Here is a 16,967-nt window from a genome sequence, read left to right as displayed (position 1 = left end):
AATTAAAGATAGAAGCCTGAAGTTGATAACACACAAATGTATTATAAATATATGTTTAATTTTATAATAGGCTACTTGATTTGAATACATGTAAAGAGACATTTTGACTCCAAGGCCTACCAGTATCATACACAATTATTCAGAGTCAGTCGGCTATGAAATTTCTTCAATTTCTGCTGTCCCTTGCTGAAAACACTGGATGTTTAATATATATATATATATATATATATATATATATATATACATGGTTGAGAAGCACTGATCTAATGTTAAAGATTTATTGGCAATTCTGGTTGTTCCCAGTAGTTGTCACTGGCGTCCCGGTTTACACTGTAGTAAACTCTAGCAAATATCACCTGTCCAGCCATCAGACTGATTCGAGGGCTTCATGCTCACCTGTCATGTTTATGATGAATAACTCAAGCTCTTATGTGTATGTCATCTCAGGTAAGACCTAAGAACTGTACAGCATTCAGTTACTGTCCTTCAGTCCCTTCATACATCATGCTGTATATGCATGATTGTTTATATATTGTTGTTTTCCTCAGACGGGTGCTGCTCTCTTCAGCCTAAGGATCAACCTGTGCCCGAACTGGTTTTCTCATTAGAGAGTGAGAGCGAGTCGATGTGAGCACAAATGCATCAAGCATCCTATAATGTGTATAATGTACTTTTGTGTGTTGAACTTGGCTAGTGAACTGATGTTAATATCATGTCAATGCATCTTCAGCAGCTCAGAGGAGAAACAGATTTCTGAAGAGGGCGGACAAACAGCCTGAGATGTATCGCTGTGTATGACATTCACCTGGATATATCTGTACATGATATTAAAAGTCGAAGCTGAACACATTTTACCTTGCCGACTGCAGATGTTTTTGCAGCAACTGAGTGATAACGCACATTAAATAATATTTACATTAGGCACCTGCATAGGTGTCATGGAGGAAATATAAAATATAGTTAAAATATCTAAAATAATATTTAAAAAAATAAATGTTAACTGAAATCAAATAAAATATCATTTGCAAGGCAACATTTCTAGTTTTAATTGAGTGAACTTGACTTACTTTAACTTGATGAACTTGAAATAACAAACAAAAACTGAAACAAAAATGAATAAAAGGTATATATAGACATATTTTTAAAATATATAGGCCTATATTTAAAGCCTCCCCGTGTTGAAAATCAAGCTTTTAATGTTGTTTATATGTCTACGTGGTGTTTTTAATATGCTTTAAGGCAAATCATGTGCAAATTCAAAAGTCAACACCATTGCTGAGTATTTTCTCTTTAAAACTGCAGTGAACCAAAGACAGTCTCAAAAACGGTTTGAAATCGCTGCTGTTTCTTACGTCACAAACTATACCTTGTAACCAACCAAGACAACTTGTGATCGTCAACGAGTGGATCTCTAAGCTGTTGTGGGTGAGTGGAGGCGGGGGCTAATTTGCATATTCATAGTAGCCTACCGCGTATATTAAATAAGGCAAGGGTGTAGAGTTACATTCAAGCTATTTTAAGGCATGCTAAATTCTTTTCAAGAAAAAAAACAAACATTTAAATATGTAATTTCAGTAATCAAAGATGAGTTTTAAGGGATAAAATGATTGACTAAGGGGGACTTAATGTAGCCTATATTATGACATTGTAAGTATAACCTTGCAAAAATTAGAGAATTTGTAATATACTATAATTCATATATATATTACAGTTTACTTATTTTATTATACACTAAAACCAATTTCATTACCCAAACAGGCTATACAATTATATATGCACACACATTTATTTTTATTGTATTTGTACTCTATATGGTTTTATGTAAATTGTAGAATTACTATAGTAGGCCTATACATCATTTTTTTATACATTTTTATTATGTTGCATGGTGTTGCAACTGAACAAATGTTGTCAAAGGGACTTCTAGAGAAATTCTCAGAAATTCTGTAGGGTGCAGTGAGACCCTGTGAATGGAAACCATCTTCATGATCTTTCCACAATACATCATTTACTGTATAATCATAATAACAGTTGACATATGTGAAGCCTTTTCTATCGTATGGTACGTCAATCATAAGATCTGGTCTTGCTGACTCAAATGTAGACGCATGGCAGGCGTAAAGTGTGGAAAAGGCCACTGGGTTTTGTTGTGTTATGTAACACTGTACAGAGAATACTCAAAAAAACAGAGAGTAGATCAGAACTTGTGACGTCATGAATGGCAGTTGTCAATTTTGCATCATCAGACTATTTACAGGAAACTACTGTCCATTATGAAAGAATGACGAATTGCCTTGAACTGTAAACTGCATAGAATAGAAAAAGAATACACAGTGTCTAAAAATATAAATTGAACAAATAAACAGAAAGGTTTAGGATTTTGAAATACTTTAAACAAAGAAAAGTCAACATAAAAGTTGAATGAAAAATAAATTAAACTGATTTACATTTTCAAATTAAAATTTTAACCCAGTGTATAATAATAATAGCCTAATAGTTACACTTTATTTTAAGGTGTTTATAATAAATAATATTAATAAACTACATGTACTCAACTAGTACTGGGTACTAGGGTTAGGGTTTGGGGTTGCACTTTATTTTACAGTATGTGTACCTACAGTGTACTTACCTAAGAAAGTATTGGGTAATATAAGGTAACTGCATGGGTTAAAGGCAGGGTAAGCTGGTTGAAAGTCTCTTCACATCCTGATAGCAATCACCAATTTATTTAAATGGTGGTCTAAATGTATTTATATGTATATATACACACATCATCTGTGGAAGGCGAAGGACCATAAAAATGTCCGTCCAGTCATTGCATTAGGTCCGAATGCAATGATACGATGTCCTACCTGCCTGTCAACGTATGTACTTCCAAACCCCCGCACACCTGCTCACGCAGACTTCACACGTCATCCGCGCGTTTAATGCTGTACAGAACTAGACAGACGTCAGTCACTGAGCACCGCAAACAAAACAGCAGCGGCCTTTTACAGTTCCTCCTGAACCAAAACAACCAGCTTATGCTGCGTTCACAACATATCTACTGTCATTTAAGAGATGTAAACCTGTGACGTTACACTCGGAGCGGTTCGTGACTCCAGTTTATGTGTTTCAATGGCAACACTATCAACGCCGAAATGAATCTGCAGCAGTCAGGTGGTACATGTTAGAGCTCTTTAAGTTATGTTCATTGTTATTGTAATGTTATGTGCTTTAAGACATGAGGTAGTTTAACGGCGTCTCTCGTGACGCTTTTCTTTGGTCCCTGCTGTGTGCGTTTATGTGTTTTGAAGGTGCATGGCTTTGAAGACGCTCTGAAGGGAGGGTGGGATCTTATGCTTTCAAAGCTAACTTGCTATTGCTAGCCTCTCCGAAAATGACCTACCCTACCTTATTACCCTACCCTACCTTAATAAAGGTTATGGTTTAGGGTTAAGTTCAGGGTTAGTACCTAGTTATTGCAATTACTATAATAACATAGTATGTACATGGGGAACAGGACTGTAAAATAGTTGCATGTAATTATGCATAATTTAGTGTTCAGTAAGTACATGCAAGATATGTAACAAGGACACTAAAATTAAAATGTCACCATCCTTTTTTCACCAACAAACATAAAGTCTCCCTTCCCCTTATGGGAAGAAATAGGGGTGGTTTCCTCTTAACCCACACTGAAATTTATATTTCAGAAACTTGCTAAAATTCCACACAAAAAAAAAAGAAAAAAAAAAGGAGTTAGCTGACAGTGTGAAAGAGCAACATTCTACATTCCTCAAAAATGAATAATGTTACATAATTAGTTACTATTAGTAACACAACATTGTTGGTTGTTAGGAGAAGGCAAACTTGAAATGTGGGAGGATCTTGCAAATCAGGTTCTGGAACAAGTGGTTTAGGGTTTTCCTGGTATGCGTATTCTTAAACATTTGAAGGATTCTTGCTCTTTGTTTATTCGTGGCCTTGCGTAATTTGGAGAGTCTCGGAGACACCCCGAATACCACCGTGAACAGAAGCTGGATCATGACTCACTGTTCAGGCTAAGAGCAGGTCTACCCCAGATTAACACATGCAGCCCACGCTCTGCTCTTTAAAGTCTTGTCAGAGTAAGAATATAGTGGGTCAAACTGTCGTCCCACACAGGGTTACAAATTAGAACCCGGACCTCCCAAAACTCCCTCCATTCAGAACGGAACTGAATCCTCTGCAGCATGAAAAGACAACCAGGTTGAAACAGTAAATAATTCATAGTACCGTACATTCAGTATAGAAGCTACTGGCGGATATAAAAAGGAATGTAGCCAAATTTTCCTCTTGGAACATTATGTGCATTCAAGTTCAAACCTGCATGCGTAACAATTCAGGGAATGTTCTAGTACTTTCTGTGAATGTCCTTTCCCTGAACTCAAACTGAACTTCATACGCATCATTTCAATTGCTTCGTGACAAAGCAGGCGAGACACGACAAGGCGTGATCCTGACATCCATCTTTTACGCATGTCACAGTATCGCCATGGTGACATAAGCGCTGTTGGTAGAAACGGTTGCTATTGTTATGGCTCCTCCTTTATGCAAACAGAGCTTCAGTAGTTTCCAGTGCAAGCGTCAGGTGAAGAAAGGCGCTGTAGCAGGACCACACTAACCTTTATTTACCTGGAGTTTCCTTTTTTTTTTTTTTTTGGGCCTGTCCACCTGTCTTGCTGTTTGAAGAGGTGGATATGAAACCAGACAGATACTACAGTTCATACAGAAGACAAATGCTTGTTTTTAATCATGCAATTGAGGATAAATTAGTCTTATGTGATTTTTTAATTACATTATATTTCACCATAAAAAAAGTTGCTGCCTTAAATTTTTAAGTACAATCAACATGGATGTTTGAGTCATTTCAATTTAAATTAAGCCTATTAAACAGACTTAAAAAATTAGTTTAATCTTGTAGTAAAAGTTGAAATAATAAAAAATAAAATAAAAGTTTAAAATTGCTTAACTCATTTTGAATGAGTTAAATCAATGGAAAAACACATAATTATCATAACTTGTTTTTTGTGTTCTTTTAGGGACACTACATTAATGTTGTCATGGAAAATACTAAAAAGACATAAGAAATAAGATGGTTGCCGCTAGAAAATTTGAAGGGGGAGCCCCGGAAAAAAATGTGCAGGGGAATATCGTGGACCCCCCAAACCTGAATCATGTGGAACATTGAGGGGCCTTCCATGTGGGATGTTTCACTTTGGTTACCTTAAACTGACTCAGCCCTTCTTAACCTCTTCACATTATTAATTCTGAAAAGGTTTCAGCATTTAGTGGAACATGTTGCACTAATAAGAACTTTACATTCTGCAAGCAAAAAACTGATGTCAAAGTTTTTCACAGAATTTAAATACACATTGTTGCAAGTACATTGAGGAACCAAGCCTGCCTTGATCAGAAGACACCTTACATCTGAAAAAAAATTCCAACGTTTCTAAGATAAAGAATTTGTGTCGAGGTGATTTTTAGTGGATATAATAAAGTCAGTTCCCCATGTAAGTTCCCACTTGTGTGCATGTGTGTGTATATATATATATATATAAAGCTTTGCTCAACAAGTTATATTTACATTATGTAACAAATTATAAAACCATATACTTTGTTACATAATCATTTTTGGAGCCACTATAGGCCTTCGTATAGCCTATACAAAAAATAAACAAACAAAAATAATGTAGATATCAAGTGCTATTTCCAGCTGCATATATATTTCCTGCATTATTAATAGACCCCTTCCACATGCCTTTCATTCATGTTCTCTTGTCATTCATTTTACCCGTGCGTTTGGTTTATACTGCGAACCAGGTACATTTGAATGTGTAATAGGAAAATACAGATTTTCATTCTTACTTCGCGGAGTCATCTTGAGGGAAATTCTCTAAATAAAAGCCCGCCACGAGTTCCCCTTTTCAGAGTAAAGTAAAGATAAGTTGCGGATGGAAATCCCCCGATGAGCATGGAAGCGGAGGCGCGGCTATAAATGCGAGTCGCACCGCCCTTCGGCACACTTCACTGCTGACTGAGAGCGAGCGAGCGTCGCGATGGATGTACACAGAGCTGCCAGAATCAACTATATGGATTGTGATCTTAACGAAATGGATACGAAAAACAGGAAAATGCAACACTGCGAGGATCGCGTCGATAGCGGCGTGGATTCGCTAAAGGATGACGAGTATAGGAAAATTGTGGAGGAAATGGAGAATTTGTCATTGCCAAATCCAATTGGAAATCCAAAGGGGATGTGTGAACCTTGGACAGAAGAAGTCACAGAGGACGGAGACACGTAAGTTTAACTTAAAATATTAATAATGCAGTGCCAGCTTTTCTAGCGATAAAAGAGCGTGCATAAATTAACCCATTATATGCAACGACAATTCACCAACATTTACTTCAGTTTGGAGGGTCAAAAATGTATTTCATTAAATAAAACAAAGTTCAATTAAAAACAAAATGCATTTATTATTAAATTCTCTTTGCTTTATGAAAAAAAAAAAAAAAAATCAGCAATTTTGATTCTGCAGTTATAATTGTAAGCAGGCGACAACAAGTTCTAAATAACTTTTTAAAATTTGTTTAAAGAAGTTATGCAAATAGTTTAACTCACGAGATATCGCTAAAGTGCGGAAGTAAACAAATATCGCTTTTTGGAGCAGCGCCCAAAGTGGGCGGAGCTTGAGAAACAAAGTGCGCAGGCAGGAAAGTCCCTGGCGCGCGGCCAAGCGCATAGAATGCATCAGATGTGTGGAGCCACACTGGTTGGAAATAACCTTAAAAACTCCATTCTTGCGAAACGGCCGCCTGCTTTTACTGTGTGTCTTTCTAAACCACATCCTCTCAGAGTGTTCTTAAAATATTTTCTAAAAAAAAACCCTCCCACATTATTTTCCAGGTATCTTCACCTTGCCATCATTCATGAGGCGGACGATTATGCCATCCAGATCATCAAACAGTGTCAGAATGACCCATTCCTGAACAGACAGAACAACCAAAGACAGGTAATTGAACCTCCCTGAAGAAAGACTCGCTTGAACAATTCACCAAAAAAAACTGAAAAAAAAACTAATTCACTTCCAATTACCATCCGCAGACTGCACTGCATCTCGCCGTCATCACAGAACAGCCAGCCATGGTGGACCGACTGCTAAAGGCCGGCTGTGATCCACGACTGGTCGATCAAAGTGGAAACACGGCCCTCCACATCGCCTGCAAAAGAGGGTCGCTGTCTTGCTTCTCAGTACTCACTCAGATTCAGACTCAGCATCTGCGCTCCATTCTCACCTTCCCAAACTACAGCGGTAAGTCAAAGACCCCCCCTGACCATTTGAGCTTGTGACTTTTTGAAGTACAGTTTTTAAAGTATCATCCTTCTTTTTTCATCACAGGACATACATGTATCCACATAGCAGCCGTTCACAATTACCTCTCAATGGTGGAAAGCCTGGTCCAGCTTGGGGCGGATGTAAACGCAAAGGTACGTCACTTGCCATTTCTACACCAATTTTTCTTTTTATAATACGTTCCAGCTACATAAATGACTCGCTTGAATGCTTGTAAAGAGAACTGACCGTGGTTTTTCTCACGTTCAGGAGCAGTGCAGCGGCCGGACATCGCTTCATTTGGCCGTGGACATGCAGAACCTGGAACTGGTGCACACGCTCATTGCTTTGGGAGCTGATGTCAACAGTCTCACCTATGGCGGATACACGCCGTACCACCTGACCTTCGGCCGACACAACAGCGAGATCCAGAGGCAGCTTTACAGCCGGACGGCCCAAGAGCTCAGGCCGATGCCGGAGAGCGAGTCGGAGGAGAGCGAAGAGGAGCTTTCGTCTGATGATGACTGTGTAAGTTTTCTTCCAAAACGCCATTCCATCTTATTGTTGTTATTCATGTGGGATATTGCGTGAAAGTCATTTGAAAAACCCGTATTTATATTTATACATGTATCTTTTTATAGATGTATGACGACATCCAGTTCTGTGGGAGATAGTCTGGCTATCAGGACAACATTTCCCATAATGCAAAGCAGCTAATGCTGTAGGTGCTGTCTCAAGGTCTGTGCCGGGGTGTGCACTATCCCAGGACGCCAGTCCTTTGGTGGGACTCCACAACGTGGAAAAGAGCTGCTCCCCCTGCCCTCGGGGACGTGATCGCGGTGGTGGAAAGAACCCCAGATACAGCTGGACCACAACATTTACTAATGTTTTTGAAGCCAAAGAGTTGGGAAAACATGTATATTTTGTGAATATATAGAGAGATATATTTTTATATTTGTAAATAAGTCAAATGAAACACTTGTCAATAATGTTTATAGTCTATGTATTACACTGTGAAAATATTTTTTACATTAAAAAAGAAAAGAAATGAATTCCGAGTTTGGGTGTTTCTTGTATTGAATGTCCAGAAGGCCTGGAAATTTTCTGAGTTGCGAAACTTGTGAAAGAACATCACATTCCAGCACATAGTGGTAATTCAGAAAAAAAAAAAAAGCCCTCGATGTTGTACTGTAACTGCTATTGTTTCCTTTCTGGAACACATGAGTCACATTAGATGCGTCACTAGTTTGAATAAAATTCCTTGGGTCTGCTGAAATGGAGTCATGTCTAACTGACTCATGCATAGTGTGAAGTTCCCCGCAAGAAAGAGAAATGAACACCTGACCGCTAAAGGTGCGATGCTCAGAATCATTACGTATCCCACACCAGGATTTCATTATGTGACTAAATGAACAGATCATCCATAAAACAAACAACTGATCAGTGCAATTTATGGATTACTCAGACAGCCACCTAATTCAGAGTCATAGCTCTCTATTTATTTAGGCATTAATCATGTTTCAGGAGACGGATAAGCCAGGGATTTAGATTTTAAGGGAGATTCCATTGCTTTGTTCTCCTGATAATGAGTATCACAGGAGCTATTAAAATCATTTGGAAAGATTTCAATATGACATCATAATCATCCACAACACTGTCACATGGTAAATTCCTATTCATATACACACACTTTTTTAACTGTTTTAAAAATACAGTAAAAACAGTAATATTTAGAAATTGTAATTTTAAAATGTAGTTTATTCCTTTGATTGCAACGCAGGGTCTGGATTTTCAGGAGCCATTACTCCAGTCTTCAGTGTCACATGACCCTTATATATATATATATATATATATATATATATATATATATATATTTATAGTTTCATGAACTAACAATGCACAACAATTCATAGGTTAATGCTAATTTATAAATATATTTATTGTTCATTGTTAATTCCTGTTTGTTAATAATACATAAACTATTGTTAATTTCTATTTATAATTTATGATTTCAAATGTTAAAAATATATTAGTACATGTAGAATTTAACATTAACCAGGATTAATGAATGCTGTAAAAGCTTCATGATACCTTTAACACATTTTCTTATCTTCCTTTTTTCAAGCATGTATTTGTGGACAAGATTTACTGTGGGAATTCTATGGAAAGTTACCAAAAAACCTCAAATTTGTTCAAACTTCCAAGTCACGCTGCAAAGTTGAAGCGAGTCAGATGATCAGGAGTGTGAATAAACTCTAAAGCATGTGTTTGACATTCCTTGCGTCATCTTCTTCAGTCAGCCCTAAGCGACTTATAGTACACTTAAGACGCTCAAAGTTCACAAATAATTCCACGAAGCGAGAAGCACGCCTGTAAACGATTTCCCTGCTGTCAAATCAGCCTGGGAAAACACTGGATGCAGCGAAAATGAAAAATGTGCATGTAGGGGATTCCCCTAGCTAAACACTCAAGATACACCAGAAGAAAAAGAGAAAGGAAGCTTACAAATATTTTTCTCAAAATGTGTTTAATGGAACGGGGGAATTTACATAAGAACAAAAGATCTGAATGGGATCCTACGTATCTTGAACACTGTGAGCAGCAGCCTGGAGATCTCAGTCCCTCTCAGACAGACAGACCAAATGAGTGTCCAATTCTGACTCTGACAGAATCCTGAAACAGAGCAAGTCCTTTTAGGTGCCACAACCACCAAAAATATTCTCAGTAGTAGAATATGCATCAGACATATACGAGGCATGTTGCATCACTTGACGAATATCAGTACTGAAGCGAACAACTGCCTTTCTAGAATTGATTTCCTGTAGAACAGAGACTCTCTCAGTGTAAAAGAACACGGTTCTTCCTGCACCCACCTGAATTTCGGATCCTCTGCTGTGACGACGCCTACCTCCAACTCAGAAGGCTTGAAATCGATTGCCAGCACAGTTGATAAACATGTGACCGCCGTCTGTGGATGGAAATGTTTGATTTAAAATAACTGTTTTCTATTTTAATATATTTAAAAATATAATTTATTCCTGCGATCAAAGCTGAATTTTCAGCATTACTCCAGTCTTCAGTGTCACATGATCCTTCAGAAATCATTCTAATTTGATGCTCAAAAAACATTCATTATTATGATCAATGTTGAAAACAGTTGTGTACATATTTTTTTTCAGGATTCTTTGATGAATAGAAAGTTCAAAAGAACAGCATTTATTTTAAATATAATCTTTTGTAACATTATAAATGTCTTTACTGTCACTTTTGATCAAATTCATCCTTGATGAATAAAAGTATTGATTTCTTCCCCTAAAAAAGTAAAATAAAAATTCGTACTGACCCCAAACTTTTGAAGGGTATTATCCTGAAATAAAAATGTAAATAACTGGTTTCAACATTGATAATAAATGAGAAATGTTTCTTGAGCATCAAATCATCATGTTAGAATGATTTCTGAAGGATCATGTGACACTGAAGACTGGAGTAATGATGCTGAAAATACAGCTTTACCATCACATGAATAAATTACACTTTACTACCATATTTACATAGAAAACCACTTTTTTCAATTGTAATAATATTTCACAAAATTACGTTTTTGTGTGTGTATTTTTAATCAAGTAAATGCAGCCTTGGTGAGCAGAAGAGACTTATTTAAAAAAAATCTTACTGATCCAAAACTTTTGACTGGTAGTGTACTACAAAACGTTTCTGGCTTTAGGATGTATACAAGATACATCACAGTACAGCACACTTTATTTAAATATACATTTGAATTGTATTTAATTTTTTAAAGAGCAGATTGTTGATATAACCTTTCCTTTTTTGCATAAATTATACATAAAAGTATATAAAGTACAAAAAAATACCATTATTCCCCTATTTACAAATAAATTGTGTAATAAATCAGGAAGCAAGCATATATAACCAAACCTTTCGGTAATATCTTTAACTACATTATTGAGCAAAGCAAATTTAGAGGAAGTTGATATTTCCATTCCAAAGAAATTGTGCTATAGAGACAAGAGACTAAAAACCACCGTGGGACCAGATGGTTAAATGTAATTACAAAAAAAGTGAAAAAGCTAACTTTTAGCCCCATTGGCTTGCCAATACTACTTGGTTTGTCATCTAATGCACTGACATTAATAAATAAAATAAAAAATCAACTTATGTACATAACTTGATTGTGTCGAGGCTTCCGGTCTCATCCACTTCCAGTTATTTTAGCTGAAAATAAGTTATGGTGCTTGATATTGCAAAACTTGTGAAATATTGACTTGTTATATTATTTTAATTTAGTATCATAATAATTATAACAATGGTTTTTAGCGCAAATTATTTGGCCATTTACTGCATTTTGTTACTCTTACCGTTATTTCACTATAGCGGCAAATGGATCGGAAGTCTCGGCACATTCACAGAAAATAGCTTACTTCCCCACTGAAAAATAAGGTTCAAATTTGTTGTAACCTCATGTTTAAAGCACAAAAATCATTTTTTTACCTGCAGCATACTGCTAAAATTAAATGATAAGCTGGTGTGGGCAATGTTAGCAGCTGGAATCAGTTCTGCTAAAGCTGTATAGAAATCTTCTTGAAAAAGAAAGTCTTCTTGAATTGTAGCCTATTCTGATGTACCTCAACAGTCTGTGCAAAGGTCCAATCGAGTTTCTTCTTGACTTTTTTCTCCAGGAAGCTCGTAGCCTCTGTCTGCTTGACTCCTGCTGCTGTGGCCTTGAACCCACAGTAATAACCTGCTGGGTCACACTTGTACACCTGCGGCCCCAGCTCTTCATCCAGACCAATCACAATCATGCCTGGAACAAAAAACAATACACAAAACTTAAAGGAACTTTGCAGCGTACAAATATGAGCATAAACAGCCAACATGCAATGTTAAAGTCACCATGAAATTGTAAGAATTGAGAAATTGGGAGATGCCGGACAGTCTGGTTGAAGAGCGACCAGACCCTGAGAGGACAAAGGACCTCTCTGGAAATTAACATTTGAACTAGCCCTCGTGCACTATCGAGACGAAAGTCTCACCTCCGAGTCATCCTAATCTACATTTCATTCCCCCTTCTCTCACGCTCAGATCACCTGAATTCACCCAAGAAAATATATGGTTTAATGTGAATGATTAACATTGAGTATTATACATTTTCAGTATCATTTGAAATGTCTCAGTGCAACTGGTACAAATGTATCATTTCCAAATAAGTAAAACAAAAGGTAATAAGGTTTTTAAGAGTTTAGGGATAACTGGCACACAAAGGAAGGTGGTCTACTGGCAAATGGTCTCCTACCCCCAAAAGGTGTAACCTCTGAATGCAAATTTCCATTGTTAGTACATGTTTCCATGTGAAAGAGGTCCTGACTATATAATGAAATGCAGCAGGGGATTAGCCCGTGAGGCTGAGAGTGAGACCTTAATATCTTAATGTTGGGTTTGCATCTTCTCTCTATTCCAGAGCATTTGATGTTTTGTATTGATTATCTTTGAATTGATTATGAAATTGGCATGATACATTTACCTGACATAATAAATTGTTACATTTGATTATTCTAACTGACTTTGACATTATTTTCATTAAAGAGTTAAAAGGAATAGTCAAACATTCGCTCACAATTAATGATCCACAGATATCATTAAAACCTTTTAATTTATGGAGTCAGATGAAATAACGAGAGAATACATATTCAAATGTATTGCATTTAATCAAAAAATACTTTGCCTCGAGAAAAGACAGTAACACGTTAAGACCTTCCGCGCTGGTCGGATGCCTCCATTGGGCCGATCGAGCGCGAGCTTACAAAATCAAAAAGGACCATTCTTGTTTTCTATGGAAAATTACAGTATTTGTTAGGAGTGGGAATCTTTTGGTAGCTCAGAATTCGATTTGAATTGATTCTTGAGGTCACGATTCGATTTAAAATCGATTTTCAATTTCGATTCGATATGTGCATTTTGATTGTAGTTTACTGTTTTGTGGAACTTTTCTTATTTGACTGCGGTAGACAGTTTAATGGGTCTAGAAGAAAAAAAATCCTTCTGAATTAAATGTGAACCTTGAAATTTATTTCGTTTTTCTAATTTTAGTCAACCCAGTATTATAAAACAAATGCCTTTAAAGCTGACTACAATCATAACACACAGTCTTCTGTAATAAAGCAAGGCAGTTAAAAAATTAAATAAACTAAGTTTTTCAGGCACAGTAGCATAGGTTTATTAAACATGTAGTAAGAAATACTACCGAAATTGAATAATCAAATGTAAAAATAAAATACTGTATGAATTAAATATAAACTGATTCATAACAAGGATTAAAAAAAGTGTTTCGGTCAACAGCAGTGAGTTTTTTTATTAACATTAATTAAATGGATGGCAACAGTTTGTGATGCGGCTGTCCCTTTAAGAATGAATGCACGGATATTGTTTTCGTTTGCATAAGACACAACAGACTCTGTTTGAATTGAATAGTCCACAGTCCACACGATGTGCATTTTGACATAATTGTGTGTGTGTAGCAGTGAAAGAGAACTGAATTCGCAATCGCATGCATGTGAGAGGCGGCATCTGTGCGTGTACTTTGGCTGTGTGTCCGTCAGCGCGAGCAAAACGATAGAATCGCGATTTATATATGAATCGATTTAAAAAAAAAGTTTTATATTGGTAGACCAATCACAACAGATTGTGCCATCTGACCAATCAGAGCAGAGTAGACCAATCACAACAGACTGGGCCATCTGACCAATCAGAGCAGAGTAGACCAATCACAACAGACTGGGCCATCTGACCAATCAGAGCAGAGTAGACCAATCACAACAGGGGCATGTTCAAGTTCAAAACGGTGCGCAACGTTTTGCTACGGTTTCCGGGTTGAACGCCATGTTTCCTGGAAACGGCGTGCACCGGTGTGCAACGGGGTTTGAGATACGTTTTCTCTTGTTTGGTGGGTGTGTCAGAACTGCAGTCCAATCAGCAGCAACATGTAGGCTATATAAAGCACGCGATATTAAAGTGAACTCGCACAATGGGTTCAAGAAAAGTAATTTACAAATGTGTTTGATGTATAAGCAAAAACTGAGGACATTAGAAGACATGTTTGTCGAAAGTTTTATTGTAAAAAATATAGGATATCAACATAATGATGTAGTTGTTTATATTTTTAGCTTCATTGCAAGTGTATTGGTATAGAAATAAACAATGGTAATTAAGTGCTTTTCCTAAAAATGAGAAAGAAAATACAGGGTATTAAAACAATGGGCTATGACCTACAAATAAAGTCAGTATGTGAGGCTAAATAGATGTGTTTTAGTCTGAATTAGGTAAGATGTGTGCTTCCATTTCAGTTTCAGCAATCCCTTCACTCGATTGGGATGTTCTCTTTTGTTCTGGGTGGCAAGTGCAGTAACTGTAACATCGGGCATATTTTGTAGTATTAAACACATATTTATACCGACTTCATCAGGCTCAGAAAATTCTTCACAAAGAACACAAAGAATGGCCTTCTCAGCTGCCATAGTTGCAACTCTTGCGTCATCAGAACAGTGTGTTCAACGCATCACCGTTTCTGTTTAGAAAACGTTGTGCAACGTTTTGTCGGGGCTGAACGTAGCCCAGACTGGGCCATCTGACCAATCAGAGCAGAGTAGGCTCTCAGAAAGGAGGGGTTTAGAGAGACTGAATCCTTTATCAACCGTTTCAGACACTGTGGGAAAAGAGTTGATGCTGCAATGTATATTATGAGAAAATTAAAGTGGTTTTTTTGTCCTTGGATCAATGTAAACCTATAGTAGGAGACCTCCAAAACAACATTAGGAACCTTAAAAACAACATAATAGAGGCATTTTAAACTACTTTATAAGTGTGTGTAAATAATTGAGGAAAAAGTGTTAACTTACAGCAGCCGAGCGGCCTCATCTCTGCGTTTTGTGTATAAACCTGAGAGATATCAGCGATCCTTTTACAAAGCATGTCTACTGGAATCTCATAGCCATACTTGTACTTCCAGTTCGCCGCCTCATAGCGAGCTCGCTGCACCTGAGACCTGCTGTCAGCTGAACACAAACACAAGGCAATGATGAGCGCATCAATTCCAGCAGACATCGTGAAAAGTACCATGATGAGATCTGTACCTGTCATTCCTGACATCACGCAGCCAATGCTCTCTGTGATTCTGAATAAATGAGTGACAGTGGAAGAGTCCAGCAGCTTGTCCTGGAAAATAGAGAAAAGCATCACAAGAACATTAATTAAAAGTCCCCTTTCCCACCAAACGTCCTGCACGTTTCCACCACAGAAAAGGCATTCCGGATCAAAACAAACTGAATTAAAAGCAATTCAAATTAATGTTTGAATGTGTTTATTTGTGGGGTGGATATAACACCCCCGCCAAGCCATTTTGGTGGACAAACGGTACATGAAAGCAGACTTACTGGGACTTTTTTCTGTGTGACGACTACAGCACAGTCTTTCCCCCGAACAGCAACTGATGTCAGACCGCCCTGGTTTATGGCCTTGAATGCATATTCTGTAAGAATGAAATTAAGTTATTTAGAAAGTTGTATATGTGATGCATGCGATTTACTAGCAAAGTGAATGAGTCATTTGGTGCATTACAACAAATAAATAAGCACATCAAATAAATCATCTTCTTAAATTGAAAAGAAATATAAAAATGCTTTGACAGTTAAAACGATAACTGTAGTTAATACTGTAACTACAGCATTTTGACGTTTAGGGTATTTCACTCTTATTTATACAAAAGCCCTTAATGTGTTGAAGAATACAAATGCAATACAACTTTTGGTATTAATAGAATAACATGATTTACAAGAAAAGACCTAGAGATTTAAATGTATTTAATTTATTTGTTATTTAATTCATTATTTTTCTTTGTAATGCACCTGATCCTACTGTTCTAATGCAAATATATAAGTTGTTTGCACGAATTGTTCAATAAAATGTACACAACACTCAATATTTATAGAATTAGCCATAAACTAACATACACCTTAACCAACAGATATGTCAAGGCACATCACTGTTGCATTAGAGCAGTTAACACACATTTATAAGACACTGTTAAATTGATATCTGTAAATGTGTTAAATTAAATTATTACATTTAAAAACATCATCGAGCCGATTCTCCATCATTAACTCACTCGCTCGAGCTAACGGTCAAGCTAGTAGACTAAATAATATGATTTAATATAAAAAGAAAAAAACCACACACACACACACATTCAGTTAAAAGAAGTTTTATATGACAGAATAATAATAATAGCATTTCATAATAAGCCGCTGCTGTAAGAGTGAGTGAATGAGCTGAACTGTAGCGACATGACTGTGCACTTACTAGCTGTTTTTCAAGTCAAATAAAGTCTTTCGTACTCACCTACTTGGTAAAGTCTTCCTTCCGGAGAAAAGATAGTGATGTGACGGTCAAACCCCGCGCTAGAACCCCGGGACATGTTTATAAGAAGTTTATCTAACGTAAAATTGCAAAAGTGTTGCAGGCTACACAAAATAGCAACATGCAGAACGAATGACCCGGAAGCAGTGCGCACTGATTGTTTTTCCGGGTCAAAATCGAACGCAAAGG

General features: G+C 36.9%; 2 protein-coding genes across 2 annotated transcripts; one reads left to right on the top strand and one right to left on the bottom strand.

Moving 5' to 3' along the window:
* The first annotated feature begins 6,036 nt into the window (after window positions 1-6,036).
* Window positions 6,037-8,404, top strand: nfkbiaa (nuclear factor of kappa light polypeptide gene enhancer in B-cells inhibitor, alpha a). Its single transcript, XM_084431484.1, has 6 exons — window positions 6,037-6,319; window positions 6,926-7,031; window positions 7,124-7,331; window positions 7,419-7,507; window positions 7,623-7,880; window positions 7,994-8,404. The coding sequence occupies exons 1-6, from the start codon at window positions 6,078-6,080 to the stop codon at window positions 8,024-8,026; spliced, it is 936 nt and encodes a 311-aa protein (XP_084287610.1). The 5' UTR covers window positions 6,037-6,077; the 3' UTR covers window positions 8,027-8,404.
* Window positions 8,405-9,860: 1,456 nt separating this feature from the next.
* Window positions 9,861-16,950, bottom strand: psma6b (proteasome 20S subunit alpha 6b). The gene is made up of 7 exons (XM_084431369.1): window positions 16,761-16,950; window positions 15,797-15,891; window positions 15,497-15,578; window positions 15,263-15,418; window positions 11,996-12,174; window positions 10,226-10,320; window positions 9,861-10,025 (listed from the first exon to the last, which is right to left on the bottom strand). Exons 1-7 carry the CDS (start codon window positions 16,834-16,836, stop codon window positions 9,968-9,970), a joined length of 741 nt encoding a protein of 246 aa, XP_084287495.1. The 5' UTR covers window positions 16,837-16,950; the 3' UTR covers window positions 9,861-9,967.
* Window positions 16,951-16,967: the final 17 nt, after the last annotated feature.

The sequence above is a fragment of the Rutilus rutilus genome (assembly GCF_951802725.1).
Source record: "Rutilus rutilus genome assembly, chromosome: 15".
Lineage (NCBI taxonomy): Eukaryota > Metazoa > Chordata > Actinopteri > Cypriniformes > Leuciscidae > Rutilus > Rutilus rutilus.
Note: the sequence above shows the minus strand (reverse complement) of the source record. Positions and strands in the feature narration are given on the sequence as shown.